The sequence below is a fragment of the Tiliqua scincoides genome, chromosome 1 (genome assembly GCF_035046505.1).
Source record: "Tiliqua scincoides isolate rTilSci1 chromosome 1, rTilSci1.hap2, whole genome shotgun sequence".
In the NCBI taxonomy this organism is placed as follows: domain Eukaryota; kingdom Metazoa; phylum Chordata; class Lepidosauria; order Squamata; family Scincidae; genus Tiliqua; species Tiliqua scincoides.
Window position 1 is genome coordinate 308,776,204 of NC_089821.1, and position 27,983 is coordinate 308,804,186.

The following is a 27,983-nucleotide window of genomic DNA, read 5'->3' on the forward strand; positions in this document are numbered from 1 at the left end:
CCCCTCCCCACAGAAGCCACCGCTGCGCTATCTAGTAAGCCAAGTCCTGGTAAACACTCGGTTTGACTTCTCCTCTCAGCTGAAGTGGCGACCAAGGCGAGCAGATCTGTAGTCCAGGCGGAGCTGCACAAAGGAATGGAGGATGTTCTTGTCTAGAATGGCCAGCTGCTCCCCTGAGCAAACCTGCTTCAGGTTATCTGGAGCTACAACAAGGAGGTTGCAGAGGGAATGGAGCGTGTCAAACAGCTGCAGGACCAGCACAATCTACAGAAACGGGAGAATGCAAAGCAAAATCAGTGGTGAGGACAACCCAGAGATTTATTAGCAATACAGTCAGTGCAAACACAGCACTGCTAATGCACAAGGTGCTTTGCTAATGCACAAGGTGCTGTGCTCAAAACAGGAAGCCAGAGAGGCAGGTCACTCAATGGTCCCCACTGAACAACTGCAAAACCACCGTTTTAGGGAGCCGGGCAGCCCAATCCTGAGCTGCCCGGAGCTGCGGGACCCAGCAGCTTCACAGAGGGCTCCCGCCGGATCCAGAGCCTCCCACGCTACTGCGGAAGGCTCCTCGGGAGAAGGGGATGTTCATCCCCTTCCCCTGGATAAGGGAAGCAGCCCCACAATGGGGCTAATCACTTTAGCAGCAACTGTTTGGTCACCGCTAAAGTGAAGGCGCTCATGTAGGGCGAGCAGCCCTGCCTGAGTGCCTTGGATCCTGCAGAGCTTAGCTCCACGGATCCGGATCTCCCCCACCCCCCGGAACGCCTCCCCCACGCCTCCGACCACGCCCCCATTTCCTGTTCCGCAGCCCGGCAGTCACAGAGACCGCCAAGCTTCAGAATGTGGGTGCCCACCGCATGCTGGCTCAGCGCCAGCTGGAGCTGAGTCAGCTCTGGCAGGAGCCTGGCGGTAAGCCCCGCAAACGTGCCTTGTGGCACAGACCACAGGATCAGGCTCTAACCCACAGACACTGAATCAATGTGCCATGTCCCACACAGCACCTGGCAAGACTGGCCACTACGTACCTTGAACTCTTTGGCGCATTTCCGGTACTCAGCTACGTCGCAGATGGCCAACATGCCCCCCATGCAGCTGTAGGAATACTGCTGCAGGTGCTCATGGATGAGCCGATGGAAACGGACTCCAAACTCCATCAGAACTGTGTCCACATTCTTGCCGTCCATGGAATGCCTGATCTTTTCCACTTGCTTCCTGACATAGGCACAGACTTTGGCACAGGCCTGAAATGCAAGTGGGGATGCCGAGAGGAGAACGGAGAAAAGGGCATGCTCGAGCTAGAAAGTCGTTGTATGAGCAGGGACCACAGCTGAAGAGGTGCTGGGCAAACAATGATGTACCAAATCCTCTCCCTGTCTTCTCTTGTTGCCACTGTTCTTTTGCCAGACTCACAGTGGCCGCATGAGAGCAGTCCCCAGGCTACAAAGAACTGGGCCTGGCTCTCAGGAATGGTCATTAGGTTTTCACCACAGGGGCCCTTTATGCAAAATTCTCTCTTTCCCCCCCATCTCTCCACTTCCAATAAATTTCATTATCCTACCGTTACAGTGATGGGGAACCTATGACATGCATGTCAAAGTTGACATGCCACAACGTTTTGGGTGAGACGCTAGTGTTCACCGACATCCAACAATAACTGAGTTTGTTTTACTTCTATTTCATTTTTGTAATTATTTTGCATTTCTTTATACAATACGTAGCATCACACATGACTGGATTGTATTTTTAAAAAAATAAATGAATACATACAGAATTGTTTCTTTTTTGTTCAGAAGGAGGGGTGACATGCCAGCAGTCAAGTTAAGCATTTTGAGAATTTTTGATATGCCAAGATCAAAAGCTTTGCCATCATTGTACTATTATCTTTTACAAAACTATCATTATCCTACTGTTTGGAGCACTTCCAAGGTCATCATAACCCTGGGGTCAGTACTGTACTTACTTTGTGCAATGCAGGCAGGTTGCTGCAGGAGAGAGCTATGCCCAATGTTTGAGACTGAACATCATTTGAATTTTTTTAAAAAAATAAATTGCAGTTCTGTTGACAGTAGTCATCAAGGTCCAAAGGATCACGAAGGATAGAGATAGGATCATATCCTAGCCCTCTGGAATACCTTTTTGGCTACTCTGTACACATGGTGCAGTCTAGTTGGGAGAGTGTGTTACTCCACAGACTGAACTTCTAGACATAAACACTATTCCAGCAATTTTCAACTGCTGTGCTGGGGAAGTTTGGAGTACAGCAGCTGAAAATTGCTGACAAACTATTCCAGGTTCTGAGGCTCTGTTTCTAGTGCAACTGTTCGTTGTAACGAATTTGCAGAGCTGGTGGAGGAAGAGGGACAGTCCCCCTAGAAACAAAGTCACAGTACCTGGAAGAGTCACCTGGAAAAAAAAGGTCGCAAGAGACAAAGACCATAGAGAAGACCATAAGAAGAAAAATACTGAAAATCACTACCCTACATTGAGTCAGACCACTGCTTAACTCTGGCAACAGCTCTTCAGGGTTTTTCCCATCACCAGCCACCGGAATTGAAACAGGGGTCTTCTTCATGAAAAACATATTTTCTATCCTCCCACATAGCTAGAATTACAGCCTCTACAGATGGATGGAGGGTGGCTTGGCAAACACTAAACCACATTAGTAAGTAATGTGTCTTCGTATACAGACACATCCTGCCTTCGGAAAGGGGTTGGACTAAATTATTGCAAGGTCTTGCTCTGCTCTACAATTCTAGGTATAAGATTTTTATCGAGCTCCACAGGACACCAATGATGAGAAATGCTGAGCATTTAGAAGCTACAACTGTTCTCGCCCAGGCAGGAACTACACAATAGAAATGCGTCAGAATGCCTAGAAGAGTGGAGGAAATTTGCCTATTAAGTGAGGCGCCAGCCTGATAAAATGCATGCAGCAAGTGAAGTCAGCGGCTCAGGGGGGCAGAAAGCTCTCCCACTACCTGCTGCGCCACTTGTCAGGGACAAATCTATATATAGCTACTCACATTAGTGTACTGAATTAGAACATTGTTCTCATCTTCTGGTTTGAAATCGGTCTTCTTTTGTTCTGCGGCCAAGATATGCTTCATCTGTCCGATCATGCAATTCAGCGTCCTTCAAAGTTAAAATACCAGGTGGCCATTTTAAAGAGCGCTTTAAGCCTCACCAGCCCCAGTCGACGCTATCCCTTATCAAAGCTGCCACCAACTTCTGGTGAAGTAGAGCTGCAGACCTATTCCCCACAGGCTTCCAGAACCAGTGGGCCGCTGCAGCATCAGCCATCACTCCATAAGTTTAAACATTCACTATCAGGTAATGTGCATTAAAAATCTAATGTTCTTTTATGTTTAGATCTTTAGAGATTATCCCATCTCCACATCCCCTGAGGAGAAGATGAGTGGCCGTGGTTTTTTCTACACATAATCTCTGTAATTTTTCTTTACAATTTTTCATTACTTGTCCAATAGAAGAGACCAACAATTTCAGTAGTTAGATGTAAAAAAGAAAGTGAAATACAAGATCTCCACTTGCCTATCGATGCCCATGTCCAGTTTCACCTCCATTTGTTCTGTGATATCCTTTTTCTTTTGGAGGCATTCAGAGAGCTTAGGAGAAGAGCTGTGATAAATCCAGGGAAGGGAAGTCATTATCTACAGTGCATCTCAAATGGATGAATCAACTGCAAACATACTGTGATCCATGCACCTGAATTTGCAAGGATTTGATAGCTTGTCTTCCCCATTATTTACATAATGCTGCATCCAGATTGCGCTAGCCAATTATGTAAGGAACAATTTAACTATTGTGGGGGGAAGAACTGGGGATGATGTTAGAAAGTACAGGGGTGTATACTGCATATTCCTAGGCACCAATATTCAATAGGGACGTGTCGGAAGGACATCTGCAAGACGGATCTGAAGGCCTTAGGAGTGGACTTCAACAGGTGGGAAACCCTGGCCTCTGAGCGGCCCACTTGGAGGCAGGCTGTGCAGCATGGCCTTTCCCAGTTTGAAGAGACACTTGGCCAACAGACCAAGGCAGAGAGGCAAAGAAGGAAGGCCCATAGCCAGGCAGACAGACCAGGGACACACTACACTTGCTCCCAGTGTGGAAGGGATTGTCACTCCCGAATCGGCCTTTTCAGCCACACTAGACGCTGTTCCAGAACCACCATTCAGAGTGCGATACCATAGTCTTTCGTGACTGAAGGTTGCCAACAACAATATTCAATATGATTTACAGGATAACATCGTGTAAAAACAGACACATTTAATTTCAAACATAAGAGCAAGTTTCTAACTGTCAAGAGGAATACAGCAATACCTTGCACTTCCATCTAGTTAGGGAACACAGCATGGACAAAAGTCAAAAATGGATGAATGTCAAAGCAGAGCCTTGTTTAGCTAGCAATTTTGGCTACTACAAAAAATAGTAGTAGACAAAATAATAAACGAAAAATATCTACATAATACATGCGGATGCATGCAAAACTAAAAACTCGTATACCAAAAGAAAAAAATAAACATAAGAATGTCAACAAACATCATGGACAGTTGGACGAAACTGGACAAAAAAGGAAAGTAAGTGGGTGAAATCTGAAGTGTGATTATAATTGAAAGGTTGAAAGACCAAAGCAATGAAAGTCAAGTGGATGAAACTCAGGGTATTGCTGTAGTTAAAGTTTGTGAGCTCAAAAGTCAAGGGAAGTTAGTATGGGTTCCTGAGAGGTCAAAAAGGAAGAAAATAATACAATCTGTGTTTTTATATCCTTCCATCAAGAGACACATACCCTATTTATCTTTTCTCCAAATTTGGCTTTCTATCTCAGTTGTCCTTTTTCCTGTCATTAAAATTAGTCTTTAAAATTTCTGTTAGAGCCAGAGGTGTGATTTTTTTGTTTCTATTTTTTCACAGATTTTTTTTTTTGACAAAAATTTAAAGCACAAAAAGCAGTTATGTGTTTTTATTTCATTATCCCTGAAAAAAATCACACCTCTAGTTATAGCCCAGGTTTTGTGCGGAAAAGTGTGTGGGCAGGAGGTCTGGTCTAGAGGGTTGAGCCTCCATTTGCCTGAAGATAACATCCGAAGGTCACCAGTTCGAGGCCACCGTCCCGTGCGACCTTGAAGCAGCTGACAAGCTGAGCCAAGCTATTCCATCTGCTCTGAGCGTGGGAGGATGGAGGCCAGAATGTGCGACCAGATCAAGAAAGAAACAGCTGAATGTTGTGGTTTCTTGAAAGATAGAAACCTTCTTTCAAATTGTAAAAATCCCTACAGGGATTTAATTTGCCTGCCTATGTAAACCGCCTTGAATAAAGTCTAAGGAGAAATCTGAGGACCAAGAAAGGCAGTATAGAAATACCTGTATTGTATTGTATTCATCACCACTGAATAAGGGGCTCCTGGTGGCAAAAGCATGGAGATAAATAATGGAGAAGACACACGCACCAGTGTGTGCACAAGGACAGACAGCCTTTGGGCAGTAAGCCTAGACTTTGAACAAACAAGAAGCAAGGAAGCCCTCATATACATCTTGTTCTCTCTTAGTAGTTGGTTGACTACTTGTTCTGCTCTTTTAATACAGCCTCAGTGGAGGAACTATGACATAACTCTGCTTCCTGTATTAAGGAACAAGTATGAGCCAGAACACAAACTCAAAGATCCTTGTACCACCAAGATACACAACAGTGATCAAGTAAATGATCACAACAGTGATCTACCTGACTAGTGGCATCAGGTGGTCATTGAATTGCTTGTCAAAGAGATGAAAAATGGTGTTCGCCTGGTTCACAACATCCAAGAAGTAAAGGTTTGCATTCTTGGCATCTGGAGAGGGAATACCTAGAGGGAATATACATTGCAAATGAAGTGATTGATTAAATGGGGTTAAGACAATCTACCCAACCAACACCAGTAATGATAGGTAACAATAGCCATCACTGCAAGGGATCAAAAGGAACTGACTGCAACCTGTTTGAAGGCAGGTGTATCAGGAGCCCTGTTTTGTTTTTTGGTTTTTTTACATGGACCTATAACATGGACCTATTTTTACAGGACCTATTCAACTGATCACTGGCATTTGTCTGTTGAGGATTATTACCTTCTCCAGCATTGTTCTTTGTCTGGGGTTAAAGGACAGGACAGATTGGAAATAAAATACAATATTAAAATATATTTTATGTTTTTTAAAAGATGTATATCCCACCTTTCCATAAAAGCAATAGTGAATTAACAAATTTCATAATAAATACAGAATAAAAATGAGTAATTTAGTCCAGCTCAGCCATGAACTAAAATTATCTTTTAATACCGTCCACAATATAAAGCTTGATAGTTATGCTGTCATTACAAAAATTAAATTTCATGAAACTGTCATATATTTTAACTAAGTTAAGCTAATGAGAAATAAGAACAGTTTTGTACCTACCAGCCAGCCCAGTTTCCAAAGCATAATCGATGTGCTCAATACACAAGAATTCTACGAGCAAAGAGAAAATTCGGAAGGCGTTCTTCGGCAAATCTGAAGGATCGGAGAGCTTTTAAAAAAGGGAGAGCATCTGTTAGCACTTCCCTGGAGACAAGATAAGAAGAATTCTGTGGAAGAGATCTCAAGTGCAGAGCACTTCACATGGGTGCAATCAAGCCAATGCAACCAGGGACACAGCAAGGGGCAGAATCAACATGCAAACAGAAATTATTTGCTATTGTCCTGAAGATCGAAGTCTTCATTTTATCTGCCCTTTTGTTTGCAGAGAAATACTCGGCTGCATGCAGGATGCATCCACTGAAATCTCAGCAGTACTATCTGCCCCTGGGGCCCCATGCAGCTCCTTGCACCTCTCAAAGAATAACCATTTCCTGTCCCTCACCTAGCTCCCTCTCTCCAGGCTCAGTGCTATCATTCCTTCCTTCAAACTTCGAGATAGGCCTTGCTATCTGGGTTACACACATGTCTGAAACACACCAGGGGATCAGGAGATAATCAGACACCAAAGGACCTTCAAAATGGATTGCCATCTTGGCGCTCCCATCAATCTTATTCCAGCCCTGACAGTAAAAATGTTCTGAACCAGATTTCTTCTGAATATTTATATGCTGCTTTCCCACTACGAATAGTTTTCAAAGCAGTTTACAAAAGAAGCATTAAAAACTAAAGGAATTAACATGACTTATTTTGACAAGTGTAGAAGAGAGTATGGACTTGAACCGTTTGCCTGGCAAACTACCAGAGGTATACATACCCTGTGGCACCTTTCAAAAGCCTGCTTAGTTTCTTGCAAGAGATTAACCACTACATCCTGGGACAGGAAAGTTTCGCCATGGGTATCAATACTTGGGCCCAACGGCAGGTTTGTCCGTTGCCTTATCCTTTCTTTGAGGTCTTGAATGCTTGAATACACCAAACGGGAACATTTATCAACTTGTTACTTTGGGCCATGGAAAGAATAATCGCTAGTTACACAGCATTACACTTTTCAGACAGCAACCGTGTATCTTGATTTCTTCAGAAAAACATACCTTGTACCACCAAAACAAAGAAGCTTCACAAAGGTATAAAGGTATCCTACACATGCCAAATCTTAGAGGTTGGCCTCTTCCTCTGTACATCATGATACACAAAACTGCCCAACCTCTTTGGGTAGAGACAGACAACCAATGTTAAAGCTGAAAGCAGGAGGGGGACTACATCTGTAATTTTTTAAAATCCTACTATCATCTCTGGTCCAACAGGTTTTTGCAGTGCTTACAAACCCAACAAAACCAGCTAAAAATAAATCCAGCTGGAGCAGGTATCTAGTGTTGGATAATGACAGCTTTCTGTTGAACCACCTCCAATGCTCTATTTATTTGGTAGATTTGTAGTCCACTTTTGGACAGAACTCCACAATGTAACTCACAACACTAACACAATGCAATAGAGACTGAAAATAAATCCAGCTGGGGCAGGTATCTGATGCTGTCTCTGCTATTCTCACTCTTCCCCAAACCTACTGTTTATTGCCAAGCATAGGTTTGCCTGTGTATGCCAGGTTAGTACAGACAGATCATCTTGGGGGCTATGCTACCAATGTGAAAACTCCTCTTACTCCCAGAACATCATCATGAAACCATGAGCCAAATCCTTATATTCTGCAGATGCAACATATCTGCTAATTTTGTAATGTGCAAAGTAGCCTTTACTCCCCCATCCCCCAGATATTTCAAAAGGGTAATTAAGACATTCTGAAAAGTTCAGAACAGACTACACTGGTGTTAAAACTGGGTTAAATTATTTCACAGACCTACTCTGCAGAATTCTTGGCTTAGCTTTGTGACTATGTATTAGACATGTAACTAATCACTACAGCAGGTATCTGTGTACATTTATAATTTATTTGTGGATATTCTTAACAGATATGCCTTTAAAGTTGATGTGAGGATACAGCAATTTTAAATTATAAAAACACAATAGTAAGTGACCTGAAAGTAAACTCACCCTCCACTCCCAATGGCTCTCTTCTGGTGGTTTTTAGAATCATAATACCGCTGTAAAATCATGGAGCTCCTGCTTCTCAAATAACCAATTTCCACCTCAATGTAATTCTCCAAGTAGGAAGCAAAGATGGATTTGATAAGCTTAGACAAGAAAGTCTGCTTATCAGTGCCCAAGTTAAACTCCATCAATTTGCTTGAAAGATTAGTCGTCCTTTATGTTAAGAGAAAAAAGCATGAGAGGGAAACAATGCATTTGTAGGAGGCAAAATGCAGGCACACAGTCACTTTGTGATGTTCACTTAGTGAGTGCTGTGGGTGGTCTAGGCACACGCAAAACTGTAGCACTGCCAAAGTTAAGCAGGTGTGGGCTTCATGAGTCCCCGGAATGGGAGACTACTGCACACTCCATTTAGAATACAGTTGGGCCTCAGCGTCTGTGGAGTTCTTTTCTCGGAACACCTGTGGATGCCAAAAACCATGGATAATGAAATCTATGGGTCAGGCACCCTGTAACCCTTCAAATGCAACCTCAGTGCAACCGGATGTTGCGATTTTCAGCCTTCCACAGGACTTAGAAGGCCTTCTGAGGGTAGAGGAGGCAGTACGTGAGCCTCCAGACTCAATCGGAGTACAGCTCCGATCACATTCAGAGGGACCAGGTCCAGCTGAAATCATGTGTTTGGAGCCTGCGGTTAGATAAAAGGGGGTGGATCCAGTGGTAATGGCTTATGCTGGATCTTATCCCCTTTTTTGCAAACCTCCTTACCCCTTTTAAGGAGACTAATATGCAGCCCCAAGGCTTATGCAACAAAAAAATTATGTTTACTTACACTTCCTTTGCCTTTGGTCACACATTCCCCACCATAGGATGCACCTTTCTGACACAGCTGCATCAGTGCTGGAGGTGGGGCTGTTAGTGTTCCAGGTCATTTAGCATAAATACTAGTATTTCATGATTAGGCATTAATCTTCACATGTTGAACTTCACCCTTGTCTATATGGATATAGGCCAATTGTCCCTCATCTCTGTCACCCCTTCCCCACATCTGAAGGTTTTCTTTCTTTCTTGGCGGGGTGTTGGTGAAAAATAATGCTTCATAAACATATGTCAACATTTCCATCTGGACCCAGCCAACATCAAGAACAGTATTCCTTAGCTTGCTGCTGTTCTTCAGACACTGAAGAGCATGTAAACAACCTCATCCTCTTAGATGACGTGAAGACAGATAGAGGAGCTGCAGAGGGAGAGAGGAGCTGCACAAGGACAGGGCTAAGCAGAGTCAACTCAAGAGTTTACCCAGGTTCCTGAGCAGAGCCACTGAGCTTTCTTAGCCATCACACTGCCATAGCTTTGTACTGAGTTGTATGATTGATTATAAGCCATTTAGAACAAGAGGCAAAGCAGAGATGTTTTAATTAAGTATATAAATGCAAGTATGCATGCCTACTGGGGCCTTCACGGTTGCAAGTGCAACGCTTCAGAAAGCCAAACTCCTCAGTCTCACCCACCTCGTATAGAGCTCATAGAGGCTCTGGAGATACTGTTCAGCATCCGACTTCTTATGTTCTTCCAACTGGTCTCTTATATAACCCTGTGAAATGAAGGCCAACATTTCCAGTTATTTATTTCTCTCAAGAATGCAGGCATCTTGAACACATTCACTAGCATGTAAGCCAAGTGTTGGGAAACTCTTATCTAAGTCAACTGATGCTTTTTAAAAAGCACAGCTTCTGTAATAATCTACGCCAACAGCACCCTGTCTCAATTTCAAATCAACTGCTTTGTTTTTGTGCAGCTCAAATCTAACCTAAATCTAATCCAAATCAAACCTAACCTAACCCATCTAACCTAAATCAAATCAAATCGAAATTGTTTAAGGCTGCCCAGTGAATCCACAACCAAGTTCGAATTTGAACTCAATCACCACAACAATATTCAGCACACATGACTAATGTGACACAGACAAAGGGCAAAGAATAGGCAATGCAGAGCCATAACTACACACCAGATAGATATCTACAGAAGATCATCAATACTATGAACTTTACAAAAAGCAAGCATTATATTTGTGGCAAACTTCAAAAACACAAAATGTTCTATTAAAAGTATCTAAGAACAAGCCAAGAACTTTCAAACACTTCCTTTTAAAAACATGAAATTTTTTATCACCTGAAGTCTGATTTCGAAGATATTCTGAATAAGTTTGGCGATTACCGTCTCTGGACTGCTAAATATATCCCCAACCTGTTTGTTCACACTCTGGCAGAGAAAAGCTGTATCTTCAAATATATCATCCCTCAAGTAGGCACCCTAGATAATACGAAATATTGAAGATAGAATTTCTATCATCAAGATGTTCACAGTTACACACATACCAATTTTTTGTGTATGCATTCTTTGCAAATCTGATTTAAAAATAAAGCCAAATCTTACCTCTTGGCATTGTTTTATATATACATCAACACAATGGGAATAGCCCTATGGAAAAAGGAGATCATAATTCAGGCATGTTTTGACTACTGTTAATGAATGTGCCAAGTTGTATGCCTCCGACGCATTCTCGGCATCACCTGGCAGGACAAAGTTCCTAACAACACAGTCCTGGAACAAGCTGGAATCCCTAGCATGTATGCACTGCTGAAACAGAGAAGCCTGCGTTGGCTCGGTCATGTCGTGAGAATGGATGATGGCCGGATCCCAAAGGATCTCCTCTATGGATAACTCCTGCAAGGAAAGCGCCCTACAGGTAGACCACAGCTGCGATCCAAGGACATCTGCAAGAGGGATCTGAAGGCCTTAGGAGTGGACCTCAACAAGTGGGAAACCCTGGCCTCTGAGCGGCCCATTTGGAGGCAGGCTGTGCAGCATGGCCTTTCCCAGTTTGAAGAGACACTTGGCCAACAGTCTGAGGCTAAGAGGCAAAGAAGGAAGGCCCATAGCCAGGGAGACAGACCAGGGACAGACTGCACTTGCTCCCGTTGTGGAAGGGATTGTCACTCCCGAATTGGCCTTTTCAGTCACACTAGACGATGTTCCAAAACCACCTTTCAGAGCGCAATACCATAGTCTCTCGAGACTGAAGGTTGCCAACAACGTATTTGGGCAAGATCACTAATTACATTACATTCCTCCTCCTCCTCCCCCAACCCTTTAATATACAATATTGGGGTTTTCCAAACTGCTCCACTAGAGTAGAATTTACATGCTCTGCCCCTCTCCCAACAAGGTTTAGCCACCACCACTGAATTCATCCCAAGTAGATGATCTTACAACTACTTTCAAAGGATGCGCAGTTTTAAGACCTGGAATTCCTCTAAAAAAAAAAAAAGGTCTATTTAAAAATTCTCTAAAAGAAAAAGGGGGGCAGCTGTGAGCCTCACTGTTTTGAACTCTCATACAAATGTTTTAGTGACAGGGAGTTCTCTGTCAATCACTATGAGACAGCAGAAGGAGGCTGTCACTCAGGTAGGTCCTGGGCCTTTATATACAAAATGCCTAAAAAGAAATATTACTGGCATTTATTTCCACTGATTTGGGGGGACGGGTCATTTTGCTAGAGATATGCTAAAAAGGAGGACTATGCAGCCTCCAATGAGGAAAAAAGTTTTTAAAAAACCACTGGAAACCACGTGGGTTTTACAAAAATTGTATGTGTAGAAAAAGATGGACTTGTGGTGCGTCCTGCAGTAACAATTCACTGATGAACATAACATAGCGCAACTTCCAACTGCACAGGAAAACGGACGTAATAGTCACATGGGGGCAAAATAAATAACTTTTTTCCAGCAACAATGTGAGGCAGTTTAATGGCTGGGAACAGCTTGCTACAGCAGAGTCATCTGGGTGGATTAACAATGGCTGCACAGTCTTCGGGGGGGGGGAATCACAGCAACTCGTAGGTCCCGTTTTGAGGCAAAACCATTCAGATATTTCTAGGTCAGAAACCTTTCCTCAAATTGTGTTTGCAGGTTAGAGGCTTGCTTCTTACCTTAAAGTGAAGCAAGACTGCAGCGACTTCTCTCATCCTGGAGATCTGCCCCCTTCTCTGTGCATTGGTAAACTCCTGGATCAGTTGGCACTCTAAATCATGGTACTTACCTAAGTGTGAAGAAAGGGAAAAACAACAAATTTAAGTGCTGGCGAAGCAGGAGAAACAGGCATTTCTTCAAGTTGATTAGAACAAACCAAGGACAGCAGAGAGGGAAACTTACTTGCTATTTTGGATTTTACTTCTGAAAACCTGTTGATAAACAACATTAAATTACAACCCATGCCTTAGAAGAACACAGTCAAGAGCGCTTCACACACCACAATTTCTGGCATACACCCAAGAAGTTTTAAGCATATATCCAAAAATGCAGCAAGAATGCAATGAGCATTTTTCCAGACAATAGTACCGTAAGGTCACACTCTAGAACAGCAGTTCCCAACCTTTTGGAGCCCACAGGCCACTGATGCAAAAATTGGAATTATTGCAGATTATATGCAATCCCCACCCCCTGCAAATGCAATTAAATTTGTAATTAGAGATGTCTTAGAGATTTATCATATTTTAAACAGAGATTTGTGGGTTGCTGCTTTTGTTGCCAGCTGCGGATATGGGCGGTCCATTCTCATCTCTGGTGGTTTGTGTGGAGGAATCTTCCAAGCTTTGTGCTCCCCACGGACTACCAGAGAGGGTGGAGAATGGACCGTCCACAGCCACAGCAGACACTTCAGTGCCAGCTGCAGGCATTCCTTTTTCCATCCTCTCTGGTGGTTTGTGAGAAGCTCGCTCACAAAGTGCTCACAGCTCGCTCAGTGAAGTGCTGGAAGGGATTGAAGGCTATTTTTGTTCCTGAAGCCTCGTAGACCACTTCTCAGGGTCACGCAGACCATGGGCTGGGAACAAGTGATCTAGAAAGATTGGATTGGTGGCATGAAGTGTACACTTAAGAACAGAAGAACATAAGAAGAGCCCTGCTGGAACAGGCCATAGGCCCATCTAGTCCAGCTTCCTGTATCTCACAGCAGCCCACCAAATGCCCCAGGGAGCACACCAGATAACAAGACCTGCAAGGCCTCCTGGGAATTGTAGTTTAAGAACATAAGAACAGCCCCACTGGATCAGGCCATAGGCCCATCTAGTCCAGCTTCCTGTATCTCACAGCAGCCCACCAAATGCCCCAGGGAGCACACCAGATAACAAGACCTGCAAGGCCTCCTGGGAATTGTAGTTTAAGAACATAAGAACGGCCCCACTGGATCAGGCCATAGGCCCATCTAGTCCAGCTTCCTGTATCTCACAGCGGCCCACCAAGTGCTTCAGGGAGAACACAACAAGACACAACGCAGGTTTGTTATGGCCTAATGTAGCAGTTCCCAAACTTACTGTGGTCACGGTGCCCTTCTTTTATGGTGGCCTCTTCTTCCTGGTTCTCCTGGATCTTGGATTGCATGATTCAAGATGGCAGCGCTCGGGAGAACTGGTAAAAAGAGGCTGCTGGGGACATTCTGCGGCGCCCCAGTGAGTTTGTCGCAGTGCCTTAGCTGCTGCAGCGCACTTTGGGAACTACTGTCCTAATGTATGAAGTGGCTTTGACAGCCACAGTTAGCAGGAAATGAAACACTACAGCCCACAGGTAAAGAGTCACACCTGGGAGACAAGTGTTCGAGTATCTCTTCAAACCAGAGACTCACTAGGGAAGCTACTCAAGCTAAGCTTTAGTTTGACATCTATAGAGTTTTAACTAGAGTGACTAACCTGCCTCCTTGCACGTTGCAAGGAGAAATATGTCATGCTGCAGGCTCAAGAGATCCTGCTAGAAAATGCACAAGGCAGAATGCCACCAGGTGCAGGAAACAAGCAATTGCCCAGCAACTCCCAATGTGTTTCCAACATGTGTGTTCTTCCTCAAAGTCACTCCCAAAGAAAATATGAAATAACCTTCTAGAGCATAGGTGCCAAACAAAAGGTCTAGGGGCCAGATGCAATCCATGGAGGCTTTTTATCTGGGCAGGAGGTCTGGTCTAGAGGGTAGAGCCTCCGTCTGCCTGAAGATAAAATCCACAAGGTCGCCAGTTCGAGGCCACCGGCACCGTGTGACCTTGAAGCAGCTGACAAGCTGAAGCCGAGCTATTCCATCTGCTCTGAGCGTGGGAGGATGGAGGCCAGAATATGAAGCCAGATCGAATGAAACACCTGAATGTAGTGGTTCTTGAAAGAAAGAACCTTCTTTCAATTGTAAAAAATCCCTATTTAATAAGGGATTTAGATAAGCCTGCCTATGTAAACCGCCTTGAATAAAGTCTTGAATAAAGACCAAGAAAAGGCGGTATATAAATACCTGTTGTTGTTAATAATATTAATATTAATATTAATATTAATATTAATATTAATATTAATATTAATATTAATATTAATATTAATATTAATATTAATATTAATATTAATAATAACAATAACAATAACAATAACAATAACAATAATAATATCTGGCCCTCAGGCCCTCAGTTGCTGAGCACTGCTAAGGTGTTACTTCTGAAAGGGCAGCCCACATGAAAACTGGGCTCTCCCGTAACTTGAAATATGATCAAGATTTTATTTTCTCTTCTGTCATTTGCAGCTAATGAGTTCCTAAGTGAGAAAAAGTGCTTATTTTTTATTATGACCTGTTTAATGACATCACTTCCTGCCTCATGACATCACTTCCGGCTCTCAGCAGGCATGATGAATGCTATTCGGCCGCCTGTATGAAACAAGTTTGACACCCCTGTTCTAGACAGCAAGTCAAACTAGGTAGTTTCTTCCCTATATCTTAACTGTAGGTTCCCGAATAGAGAACATCTATAGCCAATTTTTAGTGCCTGGTGGTTTCTACTCTCTGCATCCTCTTGACGAGTGGTGCAGTTCACCTTCTCTCTGCAGCCAACGGCATAGCTATCTGATCAATACTGCTTTGGACTCCAGGGGATACCCTAAGGTAGAGATTTTCAAACTTTTTCAACTCACAGGACACTGACAAGGCATAAAAATGGTCAAGGAACCATTCATTTTTTACAATTGAGAAGGTACACTACAATGCACCTGGGCTCACACCCTCCTATGGTCCTAATAATAAATGACCCTCCCCCAAACTCCCTTGGCACACCTGCAGACCGTTCACATTAACCTGGTTGAAATTTGCTGCCCTGAGGCCTTCAAAACAGAGTTCCAAAGAACAGAGTAGACAGCTTACTATAACAGTCACAATAATGAAGGCACAAAAATGAAGACACAGTCACAAAAATGAATAAAAAAATGAAGATAAAAGTTAAATAAACCCTTTAAAAAAATAGTGGTATGTTGGTAAAACAGCTGGCCCCAGTACGTTGAAGGAAGAGATGCAACAGGCCATGGAAGAGAAGGCACTCAGTCCCTTTAGCCTGTTTCCAGGAAAGCTAGAGGGCTGCAGTGAATAGGGGTTGGAGAGATGGGGGGGGCATCTGGGTGCAATTCCCCACACCAACCATGAAACTGACCATGTCACTTTGGGCCAGTCAATTCTCCGTCACACATACATCACAAGGTTGCTGTGCAGATAAAGGTGGGGCGGGGGGAGAAAAGAGACCACACAGGTCACCCTGAGCTCTTTGGAGAAAGGATGGGATAGGAAATAAAACAAAAAAAGGATCTGTGAAGTCTGCAGGCTCAGTGAATGAAGAATTCAATTACAATGGACACGGCACAGGAAAAAGTCACTAAGCAGAGTGTGGGCAGCTAGTTATAGCAATATATATTTTTAAAATGTAGTTTCCCACTTGAAATGTGCTATGCCCTTGCAATGTCAGCTCACAACTTACAATTGTATTTCACATTTTAAAAAAAACTATTAGAAATCAGCTGATATCCAGTAGAAAGAGTCTTTCATCAATTGTCTTTCATCAAAAGACAATTTGTTAGTCACACTTTACCTGTCAAAAGGTAATTCCTGTGCGATCAGATGCAGTTTCTGGATAATATCCGCTGCTTCTTCAATCTACAGGGAAAAGAGATATTTTTCTATAAGAGACAGTACATCACTTGCTCTCCAAAACTGACACCATTTCTCAATGTCCCCATCAATATACAGAAATAATATAGGCTGCTTATTTTTTTAAAAAAACCTGAAATCTTTCCAGGGGGCAACATAATGCATCTACTACTGATCCATAATCTGAAACTTCTCACGTTGCAAAATCACTCTCAAAACCAACTTCAGTAAGGATTTACTTTAACTCATAGCTACCTGCTCTTACTCACTAAACTGCAATCACTAGATTATATCCAGATCAGGGTTATATCCTGATTCAGGACGCAGATATCCTGAAGGTCTCTGACGGTAACTGCAACTGAAGGTCTCAGATCCTGCTACTGTGTCCACACAAAGAATTAAGTTCTTCCATACACACCTTGCATTCATTTCCAGAGCTGAGACAGCTGAGGCTGTAATCCTATGCACTCTTGCCTAAGGGTAAGACCCACTGAAGAATATGGGACTTACTTCTGAGTAGACAAGCATAGGATTGGGCTCAGAGTGCTCCATTCCTGGAAATGAAGGCTGCAGGTGAGAATGAAGCCTCCAAGCCATGAACACAGGGATGACTCATGAGGTCACCAAATTCAAAGATCCACATCCAGATCTGTTTCAAACCAGTTCCAGCCTACAGGATTCAGTTCAAAATGGATCCCTCATGGAAAAACTCTCCAAATCAAGGTTTGGTGAAATTTACCATGAACTTAAAAGTTGAATTGTTTATTATGTTAGGGATAATTATGTTATTTTTTACATGCAGATATGCCTCTCAGAATAAAAAATGTACATGCATGCTAGTATACAAGAAAAACACATGTGAGAAATGCACACACATGTATTCCTAGGAACTTGCTCCTTAAAAAGATGCAGGAACGGGGGTAATCAGCCTTGCAATTTGTACATCTCAAGGGAAAAATGCTGAAATGCACTCATATGCACACTTATCACTTGATGGTGTCTGTGTGTCTTTGGGGGAGAGTGTGCATACCCACAGACACAAAGCAACATGGAAGTAGCCCTTGGAAAAAGGATGCATCACATTCATGCTGTGATGGAAGTGTCAAATTCACTTTGCACACTGCTGATGCCACCCCCTGGTAGCATCGCCAAGCTGTGTCACCAACTTTTGTGGGATGATGTATTGCAGAGGACTTCAAGACCACAGACTCAGTTCAAACATCCTGCCAAACAATGGTTTGCGGAAACTATAATGAAGGGCTCAAACCATGTTTTGAGCTTCCACAGCATAACAGCAAGCAAGCCATCATTTAGAGCTGCTTCTTTGTGTTCAGCTTCTATGTGTTCAGCATTCTCATTTCTACAGTGCAGGAGGGATTCAGAGGCAGAACAGCAGCATAAACTACACTTTGTTGCTTCTGACATTATCTCAAATCATTTTAATAGAGAGATGCTCTTTACACTCTCACATAACACCAGAACCAGGGGACATTCACTAAAATGTTGTGAGAGTGTTGGGAGAGTGTTGGGAGAGTCAGAACAGACAAAAGAAAATATTTCTTTACTCAGTGTGTGGTTGGTCTGTGGAACCCCTTGCCACAGGATGTGGTGATGGCGTCTGGCCTGGACGCCTTTAAAAGGGGATTGGACAAGTTTCTGGAGGAAAAATCCATTAACGATTACAAGCCATGATGTGTATATGCAACCTCTTGATTTTAGAAATGGGTTATGTCAGAATGCCAGATGCAAGGGAGGGCACCAGAATGAGGTCTCTTGTTATCTGGTGTGCTCCCTGGGGCATTTGGTGGGCCGCTGTGAGATACAGGAAGCTGGACTAGATGGGCCTATGGCCTGATCCAGTGGGGCTGTTCTTATGTTTGATTCTGGTTTACACTGGACAACTGCAAAACACAGCTTGGAAATTCAGGCATCTCAGCATCTTTAATTAAATGATGTCTTAACCAAGCTGCTACTTTCTACAAAGAAGTTGTTTGCCAACATTGCCCCCCCCCTTAATAAATCTGACTGGGGTAATCAAACCCCATTCTATTGCCATAGGGACAGATGTCAAACTCAAACATGTGAGGACAAGGAGTACTTACCATTAAAAAAATGTGCAAGTAATTTCCTAACTTTCTAGCTCATCATATGAGCTTCTCCCATCCTGCATGTGTCAGGACTGCACTAATAGTTTTGTGGGAAGTTCCCACCCCAGAGTCTTCCATCTGAAAAAAACAGCTGCTCCTTCTAGCACAGTTGTTGCCTTAGTCATTACTCAACAGCAAAAGATGAGATAAAAGTTAAGTACAATGGCTCGCTAGTAAGTCTGAAGGCAAAGTCTACTGAAGCCCTCGCAGAGAGTTCAGGGACAACATTTGGCTTCCTTATGTTCCTCAAAATTATATGCCTGGGAGTTTAACACAGAGTGCATTCTTAAGTTTTTTGAAAAGGAGAAAATGTTAAATTAATTCCATTGAAGATCTGGCCTTGGGCTTACATGAAGGAAAGCTTTAACTGAAACCAAGTCAAAATGTTAGAAGTAAAACAAATTAAATGCACAGAAGAGCTACTGCAAAATTCTAGTCCGTGGTCCTGAGTGAAGCAGCCTGGTATGGCCAGTGAAGCCAGTAGCGTAGCTGGGGGGGTGTTTAAGTACAGCATGCAGCACAACACACCACATAAGCAGCCCCTCCCACTTGCCTTTGGAGCCATTCAGAGCAGTGACGGCAACACATTACATACAACTTGTTATACATAACGTTACTTCAATCTGTTAAATACACACATTTTCAAAGATTACCTCAGGGAAAGTTAAAAATTGCTATAAGAGGATAGGATGGCAAAGGGGAAATATGCAGAAGAATTTCTAGGATTATTATAACACCAGCAAGTGGTTTTCTTATTATACAAGACAAAACTAAGGAATTAATGAAACAGCAGTTTTATAATTTAAGCGTCCCTTATAGAGAAAAATACAAAGAATATGATGGATCAGGTTAGAGACAAATAATCTATAAAATTACAAAGAAAACAATCAAAAATCAAAAGTTTTCAGCAACAAGAAAAAAATGAATTCAATTAAAGAATCATAAAAGACAGAGAGAGCTATATGGAAATAAAATATTTATTTCCAAGGATAAACCCAATACATTACTGGTACGTAAATGCAAAAAAAACCAAAAAAAACAGGCAAATGTATTATTATTATTACTGGAAAGACTTATACCCTGCCTTTCTAATCACTATCCAAGATAACCAACATTATAAAATAGGGAGAAAAGCACAATTAATGTCAGGTAAAATAGCCAACTCAAGAAAGGACGCTTGAACTACTGATATTCTAAAACGACAAAAGGACCCAATATTAGTTTCACATGCAGGCCAATTAATACTGTAATGACTACAAAATCCTTAGGGTAATTGAAACTAATAGACCAAGGGCCCAATCTATCCAACATTCCAGCACTGATGCAGCACAATGCAGCCCCAAGGTAAACAAACATTCCCTTATCCGTGTGCCATGTAGTGCCGCTTCAGGTCCTGTGACCCCCTCTCCCTCTGCAAGGCACAGCCCAGATTCTTGGGCTATTGAAACTGATTCAGTGGGGCTCTGATACCCTGGTTTAAAATCATAATATATTCACCAGAAGAGAGAGGGATAGAGAAACACCCCAATTGCAGAATTTGTTTTAATAAAGCAACTCAGTTCTCTTGTATGCCACCCAGGAGAAAGGGTAGTAGTGCGTTCATTAAACTCCCACTAAAATTGAGTGTTGGGAGAGTTGGGATAGAAAAAAGAAAATATTTATTTACTCAGAGTGTAATTAGTCTGTGGAACTCCTTGCCACAGGAAGTGGTGATGGCATCTTGCCTAGAGGCCTTTAAGAGGGGACTGGACAAATTTCTGGCGGAAAAGGCCATCATGGGTAACAAGTCAGACAGGTGTGTGCAAGGTCCTGATTTTAGAAGAAGGCTACCTCAGAATGCCAGAGACAGGGGAGGGTACCAAGATGAAGGTTGTATCTTGTTGTCTTGTGTGCTCCCTGAAGCATTTGATGAGGCACTGCGAGATACACAAAGCTGGACTAGATGGGCTTTTGACCTGATCCAGCGGGGCTCTTATGTTCACAGAAAAATGTGGAGCAAAAATACAAATCCTGATAATACTTACCTCTACAAAGAAAAACTTTTCAAAAGCCACATGGGGGGAAAAATTCATTCATAAGTGAGAAAAATGAGAGAGCAAGAGGTTCAGAAGAAAAAGAAGAAAAACACACAAGAGATTACCAAAGTATTCTAAAAAGTCACTCTCTCAGCATTCTTCCAAATTGCTTATGATTTTGCAAAATGAAAAAGTGACAGCACTGACCAAGCTGCAGATGGCTGAATCTGCAGGCAAAGGAAGCTAAACTGCATTCCAGAACAATCCAAGTAACTCACCAGTGAGTCAGACCATTGAAAAATTACAGCAAGTTGTAATTAGGGCAACTCAGCTTCTGGTGTGCAACTTCATTCAGCCCTGACTGATGGATCTTACCTTTTCAGGGTTGGTGAAAACATCAGATTTCAGCTCTCCATCTAGAAACTCATTAAAGTATTTCATCAATTTATGAGCCTCCACTAGCCGTTGCCTTGGCGTGTTTACCCCCTCCAGCAGGTCACCAAGGTGACAGACTTTAGTTGCCACATAGCTGACATGCTCATCCAGCTCCTGGAAGTGTTGGAAGGCCACCTGGGAGAGGATGAACATAGCAATTGTGTTTACCATAATTAAAGAAAGTCAAGCTATTCAAACGATGCAAAGAACAAAAAGCACAGAAGCCAGGGGGGGGGGAGAAGAGATGGAGAGTGAATATCTACGTCAAACATTCAGTGAAGTACAATCTTAGGATACACTTCAGCATGAAATTCTTCTGTAAAAGCACTGACTGTGTTTTTAGTGCATACCTGGTTGCTTTTCTGTAGCTCTTGAACTTTCTTGGCAAATTCCTTGGCTTCTCGCTGGACTTGCTGCTCTAACTTTTCCACCCTTCTCTGAATTCGTTCATCCAACAGCTTCAGTTCATTGATATGATTTACAAATTCTTCTTGTAATCTAACAGATTTTTTAAAAAGACTTAAGTATGCAAAATCTTTTTTTGAGACAACATTGAATGGAAAAGTAACTTTTAAGGACAAGATCTGGGTAAAAGTCACTAGCTGGAATTAAGAAGACTGAAGTGATTAAGAATTTCATTCTGAATCCAAAGCTTGCTACAAAGCAGGAATCAGCAACCTATGGCCCCCAGGCCAGATCTGGTCCTTTAGGCAGAGTTATACAGCCTGCGCAGAGCTTGGCTTGAGTGGCAAAGCCTCCCAACCAGTTTGCCGCGCACCAGACAAGGAATGGTAACGCCACCCAGGTTTTGCCTCCCAAGGCAAGCAGCACATAGCTGCTTCCAGGTGCTTGGCAACCCAGAAGTTCAGCACCATGATGACATGATTGCTGAACCAAAAGCTGCAGTGGTGCAAGCCAGATCCCAACCCCTATCCCTAGCCTGAATGGCATTACTTGGGTTGCTTGGAGCTGTGCCCACAAAATCATGGCATAGATCCCAGTAGCCCCATAGGACTGCCTGGGGCGGTACTAGGGATAAGGGGACTGAACTCCCCTGACTCTTGAACTGTGCCCTGGGCTGCACGAAACCTGTGTTGGATACAGCGCAGATTAGGATTGCGTCCTTAGTTGAGTTGCACAGAGCAGATTCTTTGACAAAGATGGTTAAAAGTATGCATTGTACGGGTGGATTAAATTGCTGACTTTTACCTTTTGGGGTCAAAAGCTTCCACACCACCTCGGGAACCTCCGCCAGGAGTCCTCCAGGCCAGGCGTTCAATGTACTCATCAGCCACAAAGGGTTCCTAACAAACAAACAGACTTTTAGGAAGCCACAGCAGGTAAGAGATGTATACTGCTTATACTTCTACAACCAAGTGGTGAAAAGCTCCTTCTGCAAAACGTGCTTTATAATAATGGGACCAATGGCACATTTCAATTTGCACACCTAATCTAAACATTAGGGACTCTAAAAATGGTAATCACCTCATTCAAGGGTTACAGAACCCTGGCCTGTGAAAAGAGGTTCCCAATCTTTGACACTCCAGGGACTTTTCATTCAGATTAAAACTCTGTCAGGCCCAACTCCAACAAATTCAACAGTATTATCACACAACAGTGATGTTCACATGCTGTACACAGTGCCCTTCTCTCTCAGCTCAAGGAGAGGCTAAATAAAGCAAAAGGGTTCTAGTTATTCCTTCGCTTATGCTGATATCCTACTGGCCTCCTCTATCACCTGCTTAACTCTTGCCTCCGCACCTTCTTGCCATACTGTTCCTTATGGACAGAGGGGTCATGACTATGTGATAGAACCTATGATTCAGACATCTCCTGTTAAAGGACGCCAGGATAAAGGTCTCTGCTCCAGACCCTAGAGAACTGCTGTCAGTCAATAGTGCTGGGCTAGAAGGTTGATTCCATGCAAAGCAACTCCACAAGTTGAACACCACCATCCTTTCTGTTTTCCAAGGAATTTCCTTCAAGGATCATAAGAACTGAATCTGACCTCAGCAAATTCTTCTACTACATGCCTAATCACTCTTTCAAGGCTTCCACAGGTGGAGAACCTTCCCTCTCTCTGTCAGGGTCCCTCTGATCTCTGTTCTTGGTCTCCTGCTACACTCACTCTATAAATGCTGTCCTTAGGTAACCTCATCAAATCCATGACTTTCACTACCATCTGTAAAGGAATAATTCTGAGCTCTACCTCTTTTCCCCAGAAACTTTTCTCCTTTGATCCAATGCTGTATCTCTTGTCTGATACCTTCTGCTTCAACATAATCTTCTCAAGTTCAATATGTCCAAAACTGAACTTCTCATATTTTCTCCCACTGACAGTGTCACCATACACACTGTTGACAGGCTCAAAACCTTGGCTTTATCTTAAACCCTCTTTCCCTTGTATACTATCCATACCCCACATTCTCCCTTTACACATACGCTGATAGGTCTATGTATTATCAAGTCGCTATCAAATCACTGCCTGCCAAATCAGCTTAAGATGGGTCCATCACATTCAGTACCTCATTTCACACTGGGGCCACATTTCCCCATATTTTTCAACACTTTCCACAGACTCACTACCTATTTCTCCAGTACTATGTGACCCACCCCATCACTCATAAGTCTCCAAGCTCATCTCCATTTTATATCACTATTTGTGGTCATTTGGCCCTGTGAGCAATAAGACACTCTCCTCTATGTCCCTGTCCAGTTCTTTGCATTGTGAATATTACAGTCAGACCAGTTCTATGCAAAGTGGTAAAACTATGAATCAGAAATGTATCCAATAAATTTTTAATTTAAAGTACAACATAAAATGCTTTCAACAGAGGAAAAGTGTGTTGTGTATACAAGAGGGCAAGAGAGAACTACAAAGCAGCAAAGTGATTGCTGAATGTGGTTTCTTCTACCCAATACAAAAATCTAGCTTACCAACAAGAGATAGAAAGTTTTTTTAAAAAATGAGAATACCAGTAGCAAGCCAGCTGTGCCTGTTTCAAAATGCATGGAGGTACCAGAATGATACTCATCTCCCTTCATTTTGATAACCTTGACAGATATAACATCTTGGAATAAGTTACATGACTAGATATACAAGTTACTTCCCACCACACAGCAGGAAAGCGGCACTGCAAGTTTGTTTAGTTTACTGGCCAAGCATAGCAAGGCCTGGATTTAACACACCATTTGACAGTCCACTTTGAAACCATTCCACACTCCACAAATTTGTTAATAACACAGAACTCCACTGGACCCTGAGATACCAAAATGCATGCTCCAGAATGCATGCTCAGGACACATTTCTCAGTCTCATGTCCAAAATCCTATCTCAACAAGTTCCAGCTGCAACCCAAAACTATTTTATCCAGGCAAAGGGGAACAGTTGCAAAACATGTTGCAATACAATATCTGAAGCAAGACCCCCAAAATAATGTGATTTACTATGTGAATTCTGTCTTGACGAACAGGAACAAGGACTCATAGTTCACTGCATTTTTACTCTTTTAGTCTACCATATCCTCCTTCTAATGAACCAGTAAAATTGTTTAGGATAGGAACAGATAATTTCCCCCATGCTGCACCTGAACAGAAGTTAACCATCATCACAACTAACATCAGGGGAGAGCCTTTTTATGTTATCACTTCACTGAGTAATGGAATCGTGCTATCATCAGATTCACAGGACATATATTCTACCACTATATTTATTACTGTCAGTTACTTTGAGCGTTCTGTTGTAGAACAAAACACAGATTACAAATTCAGTAACTTGTGTCCTGCAACGTACACAGAATAAAGGAAAAGAAAGAGGAAGTGAAGTGATACCAGGCAGAGAGTGGACAGAGAGTCATGGCAGGGGACAGCAGGCGGTGGGGGTCTTCTAAAGTCTGGGGGCTTGGCCAAAGCAAACCTTACAAACTGAAAGTCGCATCTAGGAATTTATCTTGTCTATGATTTCTAGCTCTGACTACTGTTCAAACAGTGAAAGACTTGAGCTTTAAAACAAAATGGTGGTGACAGCCCTGCTGCACCAGAGGTGGCATCCCATTGAAGACCTCTGTCCTAAACCATCATCCTTCTAGAGCACAGGTTGGCAACCTTTCAGGCAAAGGGTGAGGACATTCAGCAATGACATCATCATGTCATCACCAAACTTCTGGACTGCTAAGTTCATGAGCTTGCACAGAGTTGGGCTAGAGGGCAAAGCTTCCCACCCAATATGCCATGCATTGGACAGGGAATGGCAGAGATGCCTGCCCTCTCCAGTGCGCGGCAAACTGGGTGGGAAGATTTGCTTCCCAAGTCGAGTTTTGTCTGGATGACTTTGAGTAGCAAGTCAGATCTGGCCAGCGAGCCATAGGTTGCCAACTCCTCCTCTAGACACACCTCAGAGCTCCTTGCATATAAAAAAGGGACCCTCTTCTCCATCTTCTCCAACTTACCCAGCTTCATCAAACTCCATGGATCCACTGTTTCATGCTCCACTTTACAAGGAGCACTGATCCACTTTACAAGGAGGGGAGCAAGGAAGATTAGGGATACGTGCAGCAGCCATAAAGAATATGAGGTGTAAACTAGTCCCTGGTGCATGTTTGAAGCCCATTTCTTCTGGCAACAAGCACAGAGCACTCCAGGCCATCATGTGATTTGTGGAGCAGGGCTCCTGAGCCTCTAACAGCTACAGGAGTGGAGAGAGACCAGCAGATAAACTCACAACTTTGCAACAGTTGAACTCCCACCCACTTGCAGTTGGTCTATGGCACAAGAACCCTGGCACCAAAAACAAAAAGCGAAGCAGAAGAAAGTGGCCCTCATAAACACATTCCATGCCAATCATGGCACCCCTGCAGCAGCTTAGCATAGCCATGAGTTTGGCTGTGTGGACATGGCATGATACAAGGGGAGACAGTCAACTTCTTTGTTCTTGCCAGACACCCTCAGATGTGCCTTTAACAGCAGGGTCACCAGATGCAAAGGGGGACAGAGTGCCTATACTTGTAACCATTGTAGAGAAGGGGGAATGTTGGCAGGGGCACCTTTCTAAACCCTTCCATGTGGAATTGCACCTGCCAAAATCCCCTCGTCCATACAGAAAGATATGGTTAAAGACAGAGACACTCAGTCCCTCTTGTACCTGGTCACCCTAAGTATAGGGTTCAAGGTATATGGGCAAGAATGTGCCCATGTGGTCACTTCTGAAATGTGGTGCAGATAGGACCACATGTTGTCCTGTTGTGGTGCAGATAGGTTCTGCATGTTGTCATAAACAATCTTTCTCTGCTCTGTCATGCTGCAATGTATGACAGTGCGTGACACTCTGTCCCCCCTTTGCAACTGGTCACCCTAATTATGAGATTCAAGGTACACGGGCAAGAATGTGCACATGAGATTGCCTCCAAAATGTGAGGAGCAGTGTGGACTGGAAGGCTCTGCATGTTCTCAGACAACCTTTCTGTGCTTTGTCATGCTGCAATGTACGCCAAGAAGCCGTTGCACACCACCTTTTGTGAGGCATGAAGTACACCGACAAGAATGTGCCCATGTGGTCACCTCCAAAATGTGCGGAGCAGTGCAGACTGGAAGGCACTCTGCCCATTCTCAGAGACAACCTTTCTGTTCTCTGTCACACTGCGATGTATGCCAAAAGGCCGTTGCACGCCGTCCTCAGTGAGGCATGACGTGCATGGGCAAGAACATGCCCATATGGTCGCCTCTGAAATGTGGGGAGTAGTGTGGACTAGAAAAGGTTGCTCTGAACATTCTCAGAGACCTTTCCCTGTTCTGCAATGTATGCCGTTGTGCACCATCCTCTGAGAGGCATGAGATGCAGGGCAAGAATGTGCCCATAAGGTCAACTCTGAAATGTGCAGAGTTGTGTGGGCTGGAAGGCTCTGCATGTTCTGCTGACTGGAAGGCGCTCTGCATGTTCTCAGAGACAACCTTTCCATGCTCTGTCACGCTGCGATGTATGCCAAGAGGCCAGTGCGCACCCTCTGTGAGGAAGGAGGTGCAGGGCAAGAATATGCCCATGTGGTCGCCTCCGAAATGTGTGGACTGGAAGAAGGCGCTCTGCACATTCTCAACCTTTCCATGCTCTGCCACACTGCGATGTATGCCAAGAGGCCGGTGCGCACCCTCTGTGAGGCACGAGGTGCAGAGCAAGAATGTGCCCATGTGATCGCCTCCGAAATGTGCGAACTGGAAGAAGGCACTCTGCACATTCTCAGAGACAATCTTTCCACGCTGTGTCACGCTGCAATATATGTCAAGAGGCTGGTGCGCACCGTGCTCTGTGAGGCATGGTGTGGAAGAGGGGATTTGGGCAGGTGCGGCTCAGCATGGAAGGGCTTGAGATGGTGCACCTGTCCACATTTCCTCTTCTCTAGAAGGGTCCAAGGCAGGGGGGTGTGGTGGGTGGGGAGGCAGTGCCTCCCCACCGGGGTCCTTTGGCCTCCCACGGCAGCGGCGCTTTCCAAAGGACCCCGGTGGGGAGGCACTGCCTCCCCACCCACCACACCCCCCTGGTCCCAGGTGGAGGCTGGGCTCTGCCTGCCCCCTGGGCACTCACCTGTCGCCCAGGTGAGGGGCAGGCAAGCCCTTCGCAGGCGCCCCCTCGCTACAGGGCAGGACCGGCCTGGGGAGGGTCTCCTCGCCCCCCGCCGTGGCGCCCGGCCGCCCCCAGCCCGCCCGGGCGAGCCTCACCTCGAAGAGCTCGGGCGCCACCGCCGCCGCCATGAGGCCCCCGTCGCCGTCCTTGTCCCGCGGCTGCTGCCGCCCCCTCAGGCCGCCCGGCCGGCGCCCGCCCCAGGCCTCGTCCATTGTCTGGAGCCGCCTCTTCCTCCGCCCGAGCGCGGCTCCTCCTCCTGCTCCTGCGCGGAGCCTGCGAGCGG

The 27,983-nt window shown here is 44.0% G+C and overlaps 1 protein-coding gene across 1 annotated transcript; it reads right to left on the reverse strand.

Moving 5' to 3' along the window:
* EXOC5 (exocyst complex component 5) lies at positions 1-27,951 on the reverse strand. Its single transcript, XM_066629806.1, has 18 exons — positions 27,796-27,951; positions 22,297-22,391; positions 21,438-21,585; positions 21,028-21,222; positions 16,432-16,496; positions 12,711-12,739; positions 12,488-12,597; positions 10,933-10,977; positions 10,669-10,809; positions 10,008-10,090; positions 8,500-8,709; positions 7,265-7,412; positions 6,451-6,559; positions 5,744-5,864; positions 3,553-3,639; positions 3,027-3,135; positions 1,029-1,244; positions 1-264 (listed from the first exon to the last, which is right to left on the reverse strand). Exons 1-18 carry the CDS (start codon positions 27,910-27,912, stop codon positions 76-78), a joined length of 2,217 nt encoding a protein of 738 aa, XP_066485903.1. The 5' UTR covers positions 27,913-27,951; the 3' UTR covers positions 1-75.
* Between the last annotated feature and the right edge of the window lie 32 nt (positions 27,952-27,983).

Bases quoted from the DNA above. Each gene is read 5' to 3' on its own strand.
- EXOC5 (XM_066629806.1), bottom strand. From the start codon at position 27,912: ATGGACGAGGCCTGGGGCGGGCGCCGGCCGGGCGGCCTGAGGGGGCGG. The intron at 12,598-12,710 runs GTAAGTTTCCCT...CTTCACACTTAG, and splicing joins AGTAAAATCCAAAATAGCAA to GTAAGTACCATGATTTAGAG. The intron at 7,413-8,499 runs GTGAGTTTACTT...GGTGTATTCAAG, and splicing joins AGAGCCATTGGGAGTGGAGG to CATTCAAGACCTCAAAGAAA.